Source organism: Harpia harpyja, chromosome 20 (assembly GCF_026419915.1).
Source record: "Harpia harpyja isolate bHarHar1 chromosome 20, bHarHar1 primary haplotype, whole genome shotgun sequence".
Taxonomy (NCBI): Eukaryota; Metazoa; Chordata; class Aves; order Accipitriformes; family Accipitridae; genus Harpia; species Harpia harpyja.
Window position 1 is genome coordinate 16,976,639 of NC_068959.1, and position 19,763 is coordinate 16,996,401.

The window sequence follows — 19,763 nt, forward strand, 5'->3', positions numbered from 1 at the left end:
AACTGTAAAGATCATCCAGTCTAACACCTCTGCCATGGGCAGGGACATCTTTCACTCGATAAGGTTGCTCAAAGCTCCGACCAACCTGACCTTGTACACTTCCAATGATGTGTGCTTGATTTTAGTGTGCTTCTTTCTGGTTCAAGGCAAACAAATACGGACTATATCTTCCCTAGTCTGCTGCTTCTTTATGACTGCAACAGGCCCCCAGGCTGGCTTCATAATTGTTCTGTTTTCTTTGAAATAAGGGTCCGTAATGGAAGGGTTGAAATACCTTTAACTAAGGATGCAGTAATGCATCGCCGTAACATTTTTATGGTGCTATTTTTATGGTTCATTTCTGCAGTACTTAGATGCTTTACCTTTAGGCTCCGAGCTGCTGTTTAATGCTCTTTAACTTTTATTGTCCTCTTGCAGTCTGTTTCAAACCATCTCTTCCTCCTCCTTTCCAAAGTGCTGGTTTCTACGTTTTCCAGTTAAGAGGTGTTCCTTTATTGCTTCTTTAATCATTGCTTTCGAAGAGGATGAATGATGAAAATACTACCTTTGAACATCCCGGTGTAGGTCTCATTACTTCCAGACAGCTAGAGAGGCAGTGCTCTGCTTTAAAGCTTGAAATGCTCTGAGGGCACAGGGAGAAAAGTATGGCTTTGCAAGGAAGGTTTGCATCACTCTTTGCACTGTAAGAGTCCTCCCTGGTACGGGAACCTCACACAGGGCCATCTGCAGGCACCGGTCAAAAATGGAATGACTCATAAGTGGGGATAACAGAAGAGCTTTCATGCATGGGTGTTTGACTAAGATTGCCTAATGTACTAATGCCTGTTCCGGTACTTTATATTGATGTTAATTTAGTTGGTACCATTATAATTAATAATACTTAACCCAAGAGAAAAAAAGACAAAATGAAATAGAAATCAGTTTCATCCTTTAGTCCCCTACTTGGTCTCCTACTCTGAATTATTTTCAGTCCAAATCTTTTACTTGTAAAGATAATTTTGTATGGATGTCTATAATTTCTTTGAGCTTGCTCACAAGGAACTGTTGCCAGGCTTCAAGGAAGACTGTAATGTACTAATATTTCTCCTATATTTCAGGAGAAAGGATCATGGTCACTCTTCTGCTGATTACAAAATCAGTTACTTCAGATCTTGTGAGCTCTAGTATAAAAGCAGTGGTCCAAATCTGGGGTCATTTAAGCAAAGTTCAATTTAAAGACTAAGCAATCTGAAAATTAGCCTTAAAACAACCCCCATGCTGCTCTTCAAAATATTTGCCTGCTCCTGGGGTTCAAGCTATATTTCTTACTTTGCCAGTCCAATTCCAACACAGTCATTCTGAGTGAGCCTGAGGAGAGAGAGCTAGGACAGAAAGGGGAGATTAATGGATGGAGTAGCAACATGAGTTATATCCTAGTCTGCACCAATGCAGTGCATGAACTCAAAATCATGGGGCATCATAGCAGGCAAACATCTGCGCTCAGCATTTTTGTAGCTACAGCCTTCCAGGCAGTGAAGGAAGGAATCCGGTACGTGGTGGCTATGCATAGGCTATGGCAGTCCTGGCAAAAAAGCCAAGAAAAGAGTACATGAAGAGCGAGATTTAGTGCTAAGTGTTTGTTTTGTTTTGAAGAAAGAAATTAAATATCTGACATGTTGTTAATACTGCATTCAGATACTGTACCACGCTAGGGTGTCAAGATCAGCTGCAGAACTTCTGAACTGAGTATGTAAACTTGAAGTTTCTGAATGTGTAGAAGTTCCAAGTTACAGCCGCTCTCCACAATTGTCTGCCTATTTTCAATGATGTCTCAATATTTTGATATCTTTATACATAATGCAAAATGTTCTGGAACAGAATAGTGAAATGAAATTTCTTTTCCTTTTGTTAATGCAAATTTCTAGGATATATTCGGCGTAACACAACTACTTGGAACAGTAAAATAACTCTTCACTCTAATTTTGCTTTGTCTTACGTGGCCTTCTCTTACCACTTAAACTATATGGCTACAGGCATATATGCTAGAGCAGTTTAGTCCTCTGAGTTTGAGGGCTGGGGCAAGAACTGACTCCTCTGTTCTCTTGTTCCTTCATGTAAAGGTTGCAGGAAGGTTGTGGACTTTCCAAATAAATGGGATCTGCATAGATAGAGGCTGGACCTATTTAAAAATCAAAAGCATTTTAAAGAGTCAAGTAAAGCACAGTCAAAAGCATCCCCAAGGACTTCGCACACATTTGGGCCATGTACTTGGATGAATTCCAAAAACATTGTAGAAAGGTCATTTTTAGCAGGCTACTGTAGTATTGTTTTCATAACAAATGTAGACTCTGATAGGAGAGAAAAAAGGGTGAAGGAAAACACTACAAAAGCAGGTTACATAATGAATGATGGTTCAGAAAACCAATCTAGACATATTCCCACTCACATACACATAAGCTCAAAGAAGTTTTTACAGATTGCATATAATTGCATGTTTTTACGATCTTGTTGGTTTGCATTTTTAAGTTTTGGGTTGTGCAGAGTGCAAAGGCAGCATGAGTGACTGTATGGGAAGAGGTAAGTATGTTTAGGGTGTTAATGTTTTATTTTAAAAACAATCTCAAATGATGTGATTTAGGTTTCTATTTTTTAAGTTTACATGTAGACTGATAAAATTATTTGAGAGATTTGAGTTTATTGTTCTATGCTATTATTCTATTCTGTTATTTGTAGTCTACTATTTATAGACTTGAAATAGCACTGCTGTTAGTACTTTTTTTCTTGTTAAGTGAGTAGTTGAATTAAGAGATAGTGAAGAGCTTACATGTATGCTTTTTAAAATAGAAGTGTTTTGAAATTATGTTCATTAATCGATGTAGAAAGCTAAAAATGAACGGACCTATTGAAATGCAAAACAGTGTTGTCATTATCATCATTAACAGAAAAACAAATGTAGGCATTATTGGATGTCATTGCTTTGACTGCACTATGCAACATACTACTCAGAACTTTACAGCAGAAAAGACACAAGTTTTTCCATGGAAGAAGGGAAAGGTCCTATAGTTTGAGCTGATTCAGAGGTGCTTAAATCTTCCTATATCTGCATTATTCATCCTGCTCCCATTTAATGTAAGTACATATGCAAAGTAACTGATTTTTTGTGATTATGTCTGTAGCTATTCCTGTTACTCTTTACTAGGCGTTAACTAGCAGTTTCATTGCTGCCTTCCTGGAGAATAAACAATAGTGTGAGAAAGATAGGCATAAATTTAAAGGGCAAAGCAGTTATTTACTGGCAAACTCACACAAAAGCTAACCAGGATTTCAGCTGACAGCGTGAGTGAGTGTGCTCACCACCTGTTGCAGGGCACCTAGAATCTCTTTTGGCTGTGCAGGCACCAGTCAGGAAGGTAAGGGCTGGCCCCTGTAGCTCCCCAGGGTTGCCAAGCTGCCTTGTGCCACCAGCTCCACCAACACCACCCATTCGACCCAATGTATCCTTGCTAGCCTTCCTGGGTTTTCCCCTTTCAGATTTTATGCCTTTCCATGTCGGTGTTCTCCCTCTCAAATTCTTGAGCTACCAATGATCCCCATCTCAGCAATCCTTCCTCTCTCCATATTTTTCACCTTATCTTTCTACAGACTTTCTTGCAGCTCTTTGTCACAGCTCTCTGAGCAGCCTGAGCCAAGGCTGTGCCACTGGGACATGTCAGAGCTAGGCCTGGAACACAGCAGCGAGAGCCCCAGGAGAGCACTCCGGATTAGAGAGAGAGAAGGTTGTAAAAGTTTATCCAACAGTTATCTCAATCAACATCTTCCAGATAAAAAGCAGGTGGTCCTGTAAGAAGGTATCCAGTACAGAGCTAAGGCAGCAGCTGTGGTACAATACAGAAGTTTTGCCTTTTTTTACTTACTCTGCTTTGAATTGCGGCTTTCTGAACATTGCCTATTTGTTTTTGTTTAATAATATGACAGATCGGGGTGCCCAAAGGCTGGCACCTGCCTTTTTGTACAACATCCTACCTTCCTGTCAGACAGGTTTCAGTTACTCTGCTTTTGTGTGTCCAACTGCGTCTTTGTTAAGAATGTGGAGATGGCAGTGACGAGCTAGTCTGGTACTTAAGGCAACATCTCGACACTCTGCTTTACACTTTGCATTTTTTAGAAGACTTTGCCCGGGGATATGAAGAACCCAGCCTTTAAGGAATCATGAACCTTTCAAGAGCTGGAAAGCTGGTATTAGAGCTGTGCTGGAAGCTGAGTGGCTGCTGCAAGGCTCAGAGTTACATTACAGTGGATAGAAGTGTCGCGTTGCTATTGATGTGTTCATTCTGAATTAGTTTCCATGCCTGATAGAGTGTCCTTAGTTCCTGCACTGTGCACACTTAGTTACAAATTGACTATGTGCAGCAGGCTGAAAACCACTGAAATAGTGTGTTGTCGTGAGGGCTGTCCTCTCTTTGCAGCAGGCGTTTGGGTTTGAGGGTGCCCATAGGCACACCTGTGTAAAATGGCAGGTTCGTATATGTAAGTGTGTATTTTAAATAGCTTTTCACTGAAAAAAATCTGTCTTACTGAGTTTAGTCTGTAGATTTGACGTGATTGAGACAATTTCTTGTAACTATACAATTTAAACACATATAGATGACATTTTAAACCTTTATTGCTAACTTTAGTGCATTTGGAGAATACCTAAGTCCCTGTGTTCTAGACAGTAAAAAGAGTAGAAACTTCTGTGCAGTTTTACCACATCAGAGAGCCCTCAGCTGTGTAAACCTGGTTGATAATCCTGCGTTTCTCTGCAAGAACCAGAGAGCAAGAACATGCAATAAAATCTCATCGGGGGAAAGACTGAGAGACCTTTTCACAGGTGACCAAAGCTTGCACCAGTCTAACACTCAGAGTTCATTGTAGCATAAAAGGCATAAGAACAGCTTGTAGTTTTCTTCAATCTTGGTTTCTTTTTGTATGGAAGTTAGAAAACTGCCATAAAACTTCACTGTATGAATTTGGCAGCCACTTTGAGGCTTCCACTTACATAAAATGACTCATGGCTACTTTTTTGGAGGACTTAGAAGACTACAGATTAGGGTTTTTTTCTCCGATGAATGACAGCAAGTTACATTCTATATTTCATTGTTTTTTTCTGCTAAGAATAAATGTCCAACAAAATTATGGACAGGTATGATTTTTACCATAGCTTGAAGGTATTTTTGAAGCCCCTAGAACCACAAAATTGAGCTGTTACTGTTTTCTTGGTATATATCTTTTCTATTTATTAATTACTATTTAAAACCCATGCAAAAAAGACAATTTAAGCATTACAGCTCTCTATTTCTTTTTTCATACAGAATAAGCTTAGGATAGTATGAGGGAAAGAAGCAATTTATGTTAGGAAGTATCTCGTTCTTCCTTTCTATTACAGTTTTTCATTGCAAATCCCCCCCCCCCCTTTTTTTTTTTCCTCAACTGGTTCTTGCAGTGTGCTGCTATGACAATCTGGCCAGAAAGGAGGGGAAAAAATAAAAGATCATTCTCTCAAAGAATATGAAAGTTAATACAGTCTCTGTCAGACCACCATTCCCCGAACACCAGAGGTCCTTTTGACCTGTGGGAAAATAAATGCTATAGAGAGCTCTGAATTAATGAAGAAAGCAAAATATAGCTTTTTCCATTTACCATTAGTCCACAGAACTGTAGACAAATGTCCCCTTGCAAGCTCAACTTTCATAAATGTCACCTTTCTCCTGGCGTCAGTGATGAGGTCCCCATCTGTGATCCAACGCATCAGCAGCACACGCTGCTTAAAACAAAGAGGGGGGCATTTTACAGCCCAGAAAGCTGCACAGTGGTAGAGGAGAGCACTGACCAAGCTACAGGGTTAACTTTTTTTCTGTGAGCAGCATGCGAGCTCCTTTGATAGCTTTCACGGTTGCCTAAATTACTGAATTGTTGTATACTGACAATTGTATTTTGTAGTTTTCCAGTATAGGAATGTCTTCATGATACACAGAAATTAGGGAGACTGGGCTGAGACTTAGCAAATTTACTCCCATGTTTTCAAACTAGAAATTTAGTCCCAATCTAAATCAAATTACTAATGCTAATTGTGAGGTAGAAAATGTGTTTTTCTTAATATGTTTGATAGGTGAACAGGTAAGACAGAGAATATACAGGTTTTTTAATTCTAATATGGAATGTATTTGAATGTAAGTGAACGGGTACAAATAAGATTATTTCTTTTCATAAGGCCTCATTGTACATACCTCCCAGTCTTACCGCTGTGAGACTGTAATTAATGTTGATAAATGCTCATGTTCTCTCTGTGCAGCTTGGGCCCACAGACAATTGGTTGTACCAGAGCATGTCAAATCCCACATAAAAATATAGCTATAGATCATTGGGTTTAGGGATAGAGTTGAGACAAGTCAATTTATTTCCATTAGTAGCTGAATCCAGACTTAAAACTCTGGGGGTCCTAGTATTTTGTCCATTATGTTCTCAGTCTTTCTGGTGTGCTTTACTATAACTTAAGGTATCTCTGCTAATCATGTCTCCAGCTTCTGAATGCAGTGCCCATTTTCCAAAATGGCTTGGTGGATATTTAACATATCTTTAGTTAAATGTCTTTTAAAATTTTTGAAGGCAGAATTTCTGTACTCTAAGATGGTGTGCTTTCTTCTTATTGTTGCCACTTTGTCAGAAATCCTCATATGGTGACAATAAGCTTTCAGCTTTCAAAATACGTGGGTAGGACCTGCAGGTGTGACAGAATTCAGTTTATCCAGTGATATTTTTTCTTTTTTGCTTTGAGAATGACAGCATTCCACATATCTATTTCAATCGGCCTTTTTTGCTTCGATCAAGTTCTGAGCAGTTTTAATGATATAATAAAGATCATGTTTGCATGGAAAAGTATTTTGGTTTTCTTTATATACTTTATGTATCTCAAAGTGGATCACAGTGGAACTATTTTTTTCTTCTACTTTTTCTTCTTACATGAAACAGTATATGATTGACATGTTCTATTAAAACATATCTAGATATTCATTAATTCAATTTTAATGGGAGCAGAGTTTCATTATATATCTGTGTTTACTTTAACAATGCTTTATATTAAAATTTCTGTTGGTACTGTAGCTGCCTTCTCAGCTAAAGAGGACATAAAATTCCTGGGTTTAAAATCCATGACATTTCAGATAAGGGCAATGCCAAGGACTGCAATTTCCAGTTTGATTCTGTGAGATCTGCTTTTAGGCAGGAAAAAGAAAAGAACTGTAAGAACTCTTTGTTGTAGACCCTTAGGTCCAAACCTGAAAGGGCCACTCGTGCCATGAGGATTTAGGAGGAGAAGGAGGTCCTGGGCTGAGGCAGATGCAGTCTCAGCCTGAATGAGAGATGAGCCTTCCTACCTGCCTTTGTCTCACTAGGTCTCTCTTCCTTCTGTCCTTCCTTCTTTCCTCATGCTCCATGTCACTTCAATCCCTAGTTCCTATCCTGGAAGTTGTATTGTGTTTCCAACACTGGCGAGCAAGAAGAAGGGACTAAAACTGCTTCTGCTAACAAGTAGTAATCAGGTCTTAACCAGACAAAAGGAATAGAAGTGTCAATAGATCTAGTGTAACACAACCAGCCTGATAACATCCTTTTCCCAACAGTTATTCTAATTGAATTGTTGCAAAGTAAAGAAACATTTAAAATGAAGTGTTCATGAAATCAGACTTCCATTATTTCTTACTTTCTTGTAACTGGAAGGTGTGTTTTTTTCTTTAAAAGGCTAGGTAATTTTGAGGGGGAAACCCTTTTAGCATTTGCCTTTACTGTGTTTTCTTGTAGATCTTGTACAATGTGCAGAAAAGAAGCAATTCTAACAGCTAATGAACCTCGCTGATAAGGAAAAAAAGAAGGGCAACTTTATTTGAAAAAAATGACAAAATGTTTCTGTTAAGTAACTGGTTAGAATATTCCCTTTTTATTCTGCTTCTTTCTTTGTTTTACAAATACTGCATTAAAAAAAAAAAACCCAAAACAAAAAAACCACCAAAAAAACCCCCACAGAATTAATCTACTTGAGATAGTTAGGCTTTGAAAGCCACTTCTGATTGTGTACTTGTGTGTCTGAAGTTTCTTCTGCGGTGTCTCCAAAGCACAAAAAAACACTTATGACAGTGAATACTACCAATACTACCACTAACTTAGGTGACTGAAATATTTTCTGAAACAAGCTAAATTTTTATCACTGTTATAAGGGATGTACAAGGTCATTTGGTGTTTAAACAAACAAACAACAACAAAAAACCAAACCAAAGACAGTGTCAAACTAAGTGATCTTTCATGTTCATTAATAGAGTTTATTAATGATGTCATTAAAAAAAAGACCATATTTTCAGAGACTGTCTTCAATGTCAATGTTTAGCCATAAAACTGGGAAACCTAGCCAGCCTTCCTTTTACTGTCTTCTACCTGTATGCAAATTCTATGCAATTTATAATGCACTGGGTTTCATTTCAAAACAAATATTTTAATATTCTTTAAAATCACTTTGATTATTCTGTATAATAAGTATACAGTAAACTCTATGCTTGGAAGTATGCACACGCATGATGATGGGTTGGAAAATGCACTTAGGAAACACATTTCAGTTTCAAACTTCCAAATCATTGTTGTAGTAAGCAGTGACTGAAATTGATTTTGAAGTTCTAACAGGTGGTTTGAGAGTGACGTACTAGATTCTGATCTGAATAAAAATGTTAAACATTTTTACATTTGAAGTAAGACTTGGGTTATTTTAGGCTGTGGTTTTGATTTTGGAGATTACTGAGTATCTTCATTCTAATTGATTCCAAGAAGCACTTGTTTTTCAGCGCTGTGAAGGGATAGGGTATGCAAGGAATCTTCACAGCTCTTTTGTATCCAAACAAGTGGCCTACTTGAAGACTACTGCCTTTAATCTGTGCTGCTTCTTTTATCATTTACTGAGAACATGTTTGTAGTCAGTTCTTCCTGACTGTGAGAAGTTAATCTAGAGAAGCCAGTCTTCTAGTTTGCTTTCTCCATTTCCTCTCTCTGGAATGTGTTGGCAGCATTTTCTGAGATTTCGTTAGGTAGTATATTTTGTCCCTTACTTTCTTCTTAACTTATGTATGGGCACTTAAGTCCTCTGTTTTTTCTGCTGAATTGTGTGCTTTTGGTGATTGTCTTAGTTGTTCAAACCAAACCTGTGTACCGTTAAAAAAAATAATGGTTAATTCTAATTCTGGCAGGATCTTTTCTTACAGGACTATGGTTTTTGCTCAATATGTTCTTAAAGTTTTTTGCTGGCAGCTTTTGCCGAGAGTGGTAATGAGACTCATAATTTTTTTGTCTTAGAATATTTGTTGGGTAGTAGCTTTCACAGGGAAATCATGTAAACCCGTGAACTCAGAAGGGATGTTTTCTCATAAAGTGTTCTGTTATACTAATAAACGTTACAGGTATTTTGTAGTGGAATTATTTGCTTTGTTCTAAGCAAACACGGGCCAATAGGAATTGATAGTGACATCACTTCTGAATATGAGCTTTGTTACTAGACTGCTCGCACTTCTTACAGGTGCAATCTCAACTGGTACTCAAAGACACATCATCGGTCATGCTGGTGTTTTACCTGGTATCTGGTCAAGTTGCATCTAATTATAGAAAGGATTAAGCAGATATCCTGACACTGTGTTCTAGTGACAATTGTTAAGCTCTGGTAGCAAAAAGACTGAGAATTTTCACCTCCTTACTTCTTCGTACAAAATCCTTTTTCTTTTTAGTTGAATTTAACACATTGTGGCAGCTGGAATGGAATAGGAAATATTCTTTCTTAACTACAGGACTTGCCATTTTCAACTATGTTCCATTTTATGTTTTTCAGGCATTTCTTGTTTAAGACATCTTCTGGAACTACTCCGCTGTTCAGTAGTTCTTCCCCTGGTTACCCGTTGACCTCAGGAACAGTTTATACTCCACCTCCCAGACTGTTACCTAGAAATACGTTCTCCAGGAATGCATTCAAGCTGAAAAAACCCTCCAAGTATTGTAGCTGGAAATGTGCTGCTTTATCTGCAATTGCTGCTGCAGTCCTGCTTGCCATCCTGCTAGCATATTTCATAGGTAAGGCTGTGTTTTCTCTGTCAAATCACATAGCTATGTCAGCAAATGAAAATTCAGCAGATAAAAGGATGGTCAATCTGTTTCACAAATTCATGTTCTTAATGAGCAAAGAAAATTATTATTCCTTATACTGATTAATGAGGAAAAATAAAATGCTGAAGTCCTGCTCACTGTCATAAGAGCAGTGGAAGCAAGAAATCGATTCAGGATTCTGAATGTGCAGTGTTAACTTTAGGTGTCAGATATGCATCTCTCATAGATGGTCCAAACAGAGGGTGACATAATAATTTTTTGATGTACTACCATATGTTTAAAAATATTTGGAAAAAATGGTGCTAGGTGGTGAATTCATATAAGTAACAGAAGCTACTATCATTTGAATTCAAATATAGAATCATAGAATCATAGAATCATTTAGGTTGGAAAAGACCTTCAAGATCATCGAGTCCAACCATCAACCATGCCCGCTAAACCATGTCCTGAAGTGCCTTGTCTACGCGCTTTTTGAATACCTCCAGGGATGGTGACTCAACCACTTCCCTGGGCAGCCTATTCCAATGTCTGACAGCCCTTTCAGTAAAGAAATTTTTCCTAATATCCAACCTAAACCTCCCCTGGTGCAACTTGAGGCTGTTTGCTCTCATCCTGTCACCAGCCACCTGACAGAAGAGACCAGCACCCACCTCACTACAACCTCCTTCCAGGTAGTTGTAGAGAGCGATAAGGTCTCCCCTCAGCCTCCTTTTCTCCAGACTAAACAGTCCCAGTTCCCTCAGCTGCTCCCCATAAGATTTGTGCTCCAGGCCCCTCACCAGCTTAGTTGCCCTTCTCTGGACACATTCCAGCAACTCAATATTACCGTCACATGCTGCCTTTAGATAACAAAACCTCACAAAATCATTTTGTTTAATAAGTCTCGATCTATATCTGTATGCCTAAATTCCTGGTGATGTTAGATCTAAATAGGTAGTTCCATTTTGTGTGCTGTTATTTTCCACATTCCACACATCCTTAGTATTTTGTAAGCAAAAATATAGAAAGGAAACTCTAAATGTTGTGCTTATTTCCTGTGATTAATATATTAATGCTGACCACACCATGTCCTAATTCCTTCTGTGGTCTGTCGAGATTCTTTTAACATGCTTCTGGTATTTTGTCTTTCTTAATTTAATTCATTTCTGATTCTGTTGTGTCCCGCCGCCCCTGGTATTCCCCTCATTGTCTGTTGTTTTGGAGGTTTTTCTAAGTGTCTACACACACTAGCAGTATATTTTGTACCTTTTACAGTGCCTTCAACAACACCTTGGTGACAATGACGTCCTGCACAAACTCTCTTGCTCCTCTGAGTAAATTGCAAAATTAGGGTAGCTTGTCGATATTTTCTGTTAATACTTTCCAGACCTATTCTATGTGGTTTTTAGTTCAGCTCTGAAACTATTCTCATATATAGTGCTCAAAAGACCTATAAAGGTGTACCGAATTTTCTCCCTATTCTCTCCATTTGAAGAGAATTATTTTCTTTTTTTGGATCCCATATAATCCGACTCAACAGGATAGACATTGTTTTCTAAGGAAACCCCATTTTTCATACTAATGAGCTTCCATATGTAGTTAATGTATTCAGTAGTAAGAGAGAGCTGACTGGCTACTTTATTGCTGCTGTCTCTTTAGGCCAGGCCTACATCCCAGCATATTCAATACTACAGAGCTAACCATCTTTCTATATTTCTTCTGTAGAAAACCTCAAAAGAATAACAGGCTGTTTGATACATAAATAAAAAGATTGGAAAGCACGTGATTTATTGAACTTGACAGTTATCATACAACAGCTCTCTGAGTGATTATGCACATGGGAAATGATATACTGCAAGTTGAATATTTTAATCATGTGCATAACTTTGAAGTGATGGATTATGAAATGTATCTTTTCTTGGTATTTAGGTTACTGTAATCTAAAGCAAAGGTTTGTAACATGGTTATTGCTTTCTACACTTTCATATACTAAGACAAGAGAGAATGTAAGGCAATGCATTGACTCTTAATAATTGATGAATGAGCTATCCTTTCAAGTAATGACATAAGTGATCCGTTTTGACAGAAGTTTTTGAGGTCTTCTTTCCTGCCTAAAGAATGATGAGCGCAATAGAGTTGGCTAGTGAACACAAGAAAGCAGGTTTTAGGAAGAGAGTATTGGCTCAAGGATTAAATAATGAAAAGTTACCTGACAAGCTTCATGCCACACACAGTAAAGATAAGTATATTGAAGAGCAGCTTCAAAACCAGAAAATAGCTGCAATTAATCCTGTGGGTAAATTTGATGGCTCCACTGTGATCATAATTTAAAGCGACGGAAAAGAGAGAAAAGAAAAGAAAACAAGAAAGAAGTTGCGTTGCCTTAGGTGCTTGTGAACAACAGAAAGGTAAAAGGGGGCTGCTTTAGTTAGGCCATTCATTAATTTAATTCTCTCACTCTTAGCAAAAACTCATAAGATTCATTCCACATGACAAAGAGCAGGCATAAGACCATCAGCTATAAGCTAATCCACCCATCAAATTGCTGGGACTTGCTGTCCTCCAGTAGTACTACTTAAGGTGATTGGTACTTAAGGTGCTAAATCATCTCCTTATTTAAAAAAAAACAAAACAAAAAACAAACTTAAGAATGTTTCCTTGTTCTGCAGTTCTCTGGAGGGTTACCTTCTCCTGGGTATGTGCAGAACTTGAGTCCTGGGGAAACTAAATATCCTCTCTCCTGGGGAAAAGAGCAGCAGTGCAAAATACCAACTGTCCTGCTCTTCTGCAGCTCTTTTGGAGCTCCTGACCTACTAATCCCTGAGCTGCTGTGAAGACAAAATAATTCTGTCTTGTTCTGTCAGGAGGAAAAATGTTTTTCAGTTTTCAAAACGGGTGACCAGAATAATGTTCAGATCAGGCCAAAATCACAATTCTGTCCTAATCATTGAGACAGTGGGAAAATGAGAGCTGTTAATCTACCAGGAGAGCTGTCAGTCTCAGGAGGAAGAAAGATGTGAAGTTCCCCAAGACACACAGGATGAAGGGCTATACTCCATATTGCAGTAACTCCTCTTGACGTATTTTGCTGTCAGAACTACGAGCATAGGAGAGGCTTTAAATGTGCTGATAAAGTTTTTCTGCCATACATCTCAGCAAAGAAAATTTCTTGCTCTCTACCATAGCAGAGGTTATATCACTGGGGTTACATTAGCTAAAAGTAATAGTTATGGAAAAAGTCATCCAAATTTGCAGCAAATGGTTCTGCTTCTTAGGTTTGTCAGTATATCTAGGCTGTGTGAAGATAATCATATCAATGCTAATCAGGACTAAATGAAAAAGGCAATGCTGGCAAATATGAGGTATATTATATTGAAGGAATGCTTTGAAGTTCTCATAGTCTTCAGGATTTCTAAATGAATAGTCCTATAATAAAAGAGATGGGGGAATTGATACGGATAGATCATTGAAAACATGCTGTCTACACATTTAAACATGGGACTTTCAGAGGACTGCCAAAGATTATGGGTGGCATAAAAAAAATTTCTAATGGGGAGTGATTTAAAGAGACAAGCAAAAAAGTATCATAACAGATAGAAAAGAATAAATACTTAAAAAATTATTTAGGCATTCCTATTGCCTTTCCGATAACACACAAATAAAAATACAGTTAATGAAATGAAAAGGCAATATGTTTAAAGCTTTAAAAATAAATTCATAGTGCATAATAACATCTGGAACTTTTTGCCACACTACATAATTGATGCTAAATAAAGATACTACTGAGATTTTAAGAAGTTAAACATTTGTCAAAATAATGACAATATGTGTCTTGTTAGGAGGAAACTTTGGTTTTTATTTTCTTTTTAAGATACATGTAGATTGATGCTTTAGATCGTAACATGCCATTGAAGTTTGGCTATTTAGATAGAATCTTCCTTTATGGGCCAGTCAGTACCATCATTATCTGAGTTTTCCTAAATCTTCCTCTGAAACTTATCCTGACTAATGTCTGCGAAAAATTCCTGCAGGTTTGTGTGCCACTGGTCTACTGTGACATGGCATGTGTATGTGCAAAATATGCTTGGTTTTGTATGCGTACAGTTTGCCATCTTAGACATACTGTTCTATACCTGAATTCCTTTACCCTGACAGAATTTCTGCAGAAACTTTGACACCCGTCAGATTCACCAGGTTGAAAATAAATCAAGCAACTTTGGTTTGTTGTTGGGTTTTTTGGTTTGGTTTTTTTTTTTTTAAAGGAATACACAGAGGCAAAAAATTTTCATATTGTTTCCATGAAAAAAAGCATTTTAAGATGTTTCTATGGCTGAGTGTTATACTATTTTAATAGCAGAGAATAGGAAAAATCCACTTCTGTTAACTTTTTCCTTACATGGTATACAAAATGTTCTCTGCTTATTGAAAGACAGGTTTATCACTTCTCCCTGTTTCTTCAGTAGCCAGATGTAAATGTGCAGAATATAAGTTGGTAGTATTGCACAATGTTTTGGTAACTTCCAGCATGCAGTACGTAAATAAAATTGTCCTACAATCCTGTCTGAGACATACGTCATTTCACAAAGCCCAGGAGTTATTCCTATTATGCTGGTGTGACATATGAAGAATGTAGAACTAGCCATTCAAATTAGGACATCCTGAAGGTATTGGACTGGTGGTAAAACCCAGTTACAAGAAAGTAATTTATAAAGTGTCAAAAGGAAAGCATATACCACACATATTGTCTTTGTCAGTGTTCACTTCAGAGGTTAAGGGAGTGATGAAAGCATTTGTCATGTTAAATTAGTTTTTAGCTCTTTAGATTCATGCCAAACTTGGAGGGGAAAAAAGGAGAGGAAAAAGAGAGTCGCCTTGTGTTTTTCACAAAGTAATTGCTGCCAAACATAAATACCACATTTTTGTAAGCCCCTACACTGCTCTGATTTCTGCCAATCTAACTCTGAGCATCAAAGAACATCTGACCATTAATATGTCAGTACGTTACAAATGTGGTAATTTAAAGTATTTAGACTTTTCTTTGATAAAAAAATAAAAATAGAACTGTTATTTCCTGCAGAAATTAAAAGCTACAATGGGTTTAAAGATGCTCCACTTGAAAATAGTATCTTGAGAATCATACTGATAACTTTTAGAGCATTGATGCTATCTTACCTACTCCTATCGTGCAAGAAGATACAGGAAAAATAAAAGGAAAATGACAGAAAGATATTATAAGAATGGCATGCTTGCACTACATCTTTAGTGCATATGTTGCATATGAAATTGTTATTACTCATTTATTCTTCAGTGTTGTTTGGCCTTAAAGATATATGAGGTTTAAGATAAATTTCAGTTTTCTGCATAAACTTAAAATAATATATTCACTTCTGTGCTATAGAAAGGGCTGAATTGCCAAAGGGTCTGGAAGTTAATTAAGCAAATGAAAATGTCCTTTTTTTCTTTTTTATGCCCTATAGATATTTAAAATTAGAGCCTGAAAAATAGCTGTGCACAGAACAAATATTTTGGTAAATTTCTTGCTATTAGAAAGCATCATAGTAGGTGTTTTAAGGATAAAAGATGTATAGGCAAATAAATGGTTAATTTATTTGGCTATCCCGCTTGTACCCACAAAAGTATTCATTTGTTTCTGTGACAGTCAGAGAATAAAACTTATGGACTTTCTGAAAAAATTAGACTTGGAAGTAGAAGTCTTATCTTTACTCTGTGTCAAATATGTGTACATACCACAGTTTGCATAAAATTGTATTCTTCAGGTGTTGATATCAACTTGAATTATTTTATTCCCACAGATGAGTCAGATATTTGCTAACGTGACTGCCCGTGTGAAGTTTCTTGTTCATTCATATTTGTAATTTCTTCCACTCATAAGTCCAAGTGTCTTTTTGACCCTGATTCCACAGATCAGGATTGATCAAAACAGTTTGCTCAAGTGGCTATCTTATGTATCAGTTGATTTTTTTTTATCTCTCCGAGTTGTTTTTGATGAATGGCAACCTACATTTCATTTGATTTCTTATGTTGCATTTGTTATTTTTTACTTGTAGAGTCAGAAAACCACTGACTTTGTCTTGTCCAGACTTCGCTGAAATCAAATATGCTAGACATTTTGGAAACCAAGACTGAAAAAAGAGAAAATCATGCAAAGATGCAACCTCTGAGAGGCAGAGGTCATCTGGCTGCCAATCACTGCTATCAGATTTGCTTGAAATCAATGTAAACCAAGGGAGATCTACATCTTGCAAGATTAGCTGATGACAGAAGGTTCTGTTCTTAAATTTGCATTGAAAATAGGTGTCAGTTAAGGGGCAATAATTAAATTTTAGAATATGCCTGTCATATTCTGAATGTCACACATTCAGTGATTCTTATTGACTGATATCAGCCAATCTGAGAGAGAAAAGAGTAATAGTAGCTCGGTAAGCTTGTCTGATGCTACATCTGAGAAGAGAGACTTTGAGCCTTTCAGAGAAAAGCACGTGGCCCCATTCCATAAGAAAACTATGCACTGGTGCTGGGAATCATGGAGCCTGGCTCCAGGAGCTTTAGATGTGGCTTTCTAGCCTAGCAAGTGGCCTATTTCACAGTCCAAAGGTGTGAGAGATTCATTAGGTGAAGGAGACAATTTTCCTAGAGACAAAATGTTCCAGTTGCTGTATATGCAGAACAGGAGGATATTTATGTGAAATTACTCTGGTATAGTTTGCCTGTGCTCTTCCTGAGTCAAAAATAAAAGCTTGATCTACAGATTTGTTCCAAGAAAAGCCAATGCACCTGTTTTTTTGCCTAGCAGAGATCTCGGAGGTAATGGAAGTAGCTACCTTTCAGTGTGAAGGGGCAATCTTATCAGCCTGTTCAATTCTTTTTGTCTTTGTTGAGGATTTTCATACAGTAAACCTCAGCACTTGAAACTAGAGTGAGACTAAACCTTTCCGTAACTTAGCATTTGAAATTGAAAACCCTTTCTGCTTGGCTACCAAGTTGAACAAACATACTCTAAAACCTTGGCAAGAAACCCGAGACCAAGAGGATGTTCTCTTTTGTGTGTTATTGGGGTTGTGTTTTGGGGGGCACATTTTTCTTTGGTTTTTTTTAATGCATATTGCACAACACAATCTAGGATGGGTCTGAGAACACATTTTTCATAGATGCTGGCAGTGGTCCCCAGAAGCTGTTAAAACATATTGCCGTGAACTTGAGTAAAGTAATGCAACTGCCTAGCTGATGCTAGCTATAGTAGGTGATGCTATAGTAGGTGAATCGTCTCCCCCAGTCTCCTGGCCGTGCTTGTGTTCCTATGGCCCAGGGTACTGCTCGCCGCCTTTGCTGCCAGAGCATGTTCCTGGCTCATGTTCAGCTCTCTGTCCACCGGGACCCCAGGGCCTTTCACACAGAGCTGCTCCCAGGCAGTCAGTCCTCAGTTTGTACCACTGCGGAGATTTATTCCTATTTCTAGTGATTTGAGGCACTTTTGCCTGAATAATGATGAGCGCTAAACTCTAAGACAAGTAGTCCTTTCACTGAGTATGAATGAATGTTTGTTTTCCACAACAGAATTTGACCATGATGGGTATAGGTGAGCCAAAGCCTATTTTATTTAAAAGAGTAAGGGGTGTAGGAAGGAGAGGCTACTTTTTTGACTGGGGTGTGTGTATACTTTTTTAATATTCAGGGAATTCTGTCCTGCTTCTTTTCTCATAATTGTTTCTGACATCAGAAGCTTGAATTACAATGCCAAAATGAAGAACGTAGTTGGTTAGAAAAATCATGTTTTGACTTGTATGTTGAGCAGATTTGATAATGAGAGAATCACTATTGAGCCCCACTCTGTGATTATTAGACACTATTAATGTCTTTATCTTGGCTATTACTAAATAATTACTAGAAAAGACAAGCATTTGTATTAATATAGTTCCTGAATGGAAAAAGAATTTCATTTTCTTATGTCGATCTTACAGAACCTTACCTAAAACTTTAAATATGCTCTGGGTTTAGTTTGTTTTCTTCTCTGGGATGTCCAGATTTATCCCCCTGTGTCATATTTAATTTTTTAAAGGGAATATACATAATGCATAACAGTGCTGCAGTTAATTTAATGTTAAGCTTTTTTTAATTTGCTGGTTGGTTGATCAGCTGATTTCTTCCAACATTTTTCTTACTAAATACTTACAGAGTAAAGCCACAGAATAGAAGATGTTTTCATATACTAATGCCAGCGAGGCAGAATAGGTTCACCATTGCTGGATGAGAAGGCGTACTCTGTTTCTGCGGTACTTTATTTGCCTTTGCAGGAACTGACCTGGATTAGATAAGAGTCTTTGAAAGGTCAGTCAGTCTATTGCATATATGCTACTTGTACCTGTATGTTAACAGTTGTTTTGTTTAAATCTGAGTGTACTGCACTATTTTTGAAATTAACATTTATATTTTGTATATTTGCATCTTCTCCTTTCAATTTACTCATTTCTCCTGCAAGAGACTTCCTACCTTCTGTGAGGTGCAGATGACTGCCTATAGCTAGTGTATAGCTAAACCTCATATACATAGCATATAGCCTCTTCAGAGGCTGAAGAACTGTATGAAGAAGGCAGGAGATTATCAGAAGGCCCTGTCCATGTCTACTTCAGCAGGAGGCAAGGCTTGAACTGCTGGTTCTCAGTATCCCAATTTGGCTGCGTAAAAAAACGTTAATGCAATTGTACCAACAGCAAGTGCAAAGCCAACCTGCTACTATCAAAAGATTTGGCAATGTAGCTGAAATAATTCTGTGTAGTCAGAAGAACAAAAGTACACATTTTTGGTTTTAAATCAGGAATTTTGTGCTACAGCTATGTCTCCTAAATATGGAAACCATGAAACCCCTGTGTAATTCTAGGGGAGCTAGTTTGATCCAAGGCATGTGTTTTGTCAGCAAACTCAGGTTTTACTCCTGACAGTTGGAATGGGTCTTAACTGAATAGAGAGTTGTGAGGGTAACGTTTTCTTTTGTGGAAGAAAAGACATGCTTCTTCTGTGAGAATGTACTGTTGCTAAAGGGTTTCTGTGTTCAGTTATTAAAAAACTTTAAAAGAGAGGAAAATAGTGCTTGATATACTGAGAAAATTAATAGATGCTGGACAAATGTCAGGAGTACGCAACAGGTATACCAAGGTAATATAAGGGTAGATATGAACTTGCGAGATCTTTGCTGGTCTGTGGTAAATGCAAAATACTTTAAAGTGAAATAGAAGTTAAAAAATTTCACAGCAGGCATACTAACAGTTACCAGAGAAAGACAATGCAACATCGTAGTTCCATTTACCTCGCAGTAATGGGTCAGTATGCCTGTATCCTATATGGTCTTTTCCGAGGAGAAAACCGTGCGTGTTTATAAGAATGTAGTGCAGAGCTGAGACATAAAAATAGAGAATCTTGTTAAAACTGGCCACAAGGCAGCAGAAAGCATAAAGAGAAAAGAGATGCAATTTAGGCCTGTAAGATTTATTGAGCCAAAAGTTTATATCACCTGTTGTTTCTTTCTTCATATATATCCCCTTCTACAACTTGAGATTCCATTAATCACTGAATTGCAAAACTCCAACCACGTGAGAGAAAAGAGAAAGAGCAGCCCATAATGG

At 37.6% G+C, this 19,763-nt stretch overlaps 1 protein-coding gene across 16 annotated transcripts in view; it reads left to right on the forward strand.

The window, feature by feature from the left end:
* The window catches only part of TENM2 (teneurin transmembrane protein 2), a 716,298-nt gene that overhangs the window by 534,689 nt on the left and 161,846 nt on the right, over positions 1 to 19,763 (forward strand). For all 16 annotated transcript variants that reach the window (XM_052816231.1, XM_052816228.1, XM_052816232.1 and 13 more), the window contains one exon: positions 9,875 to 10,113. In XM_052816231.1, the coding sequence (XP_052672191.1) occupies positions 9,875 to 10,113 (239 nt within the window). The remainder of the gene's footprint in view (positions 1 to 9,874; positions 10,114 to 19,763) is intronic.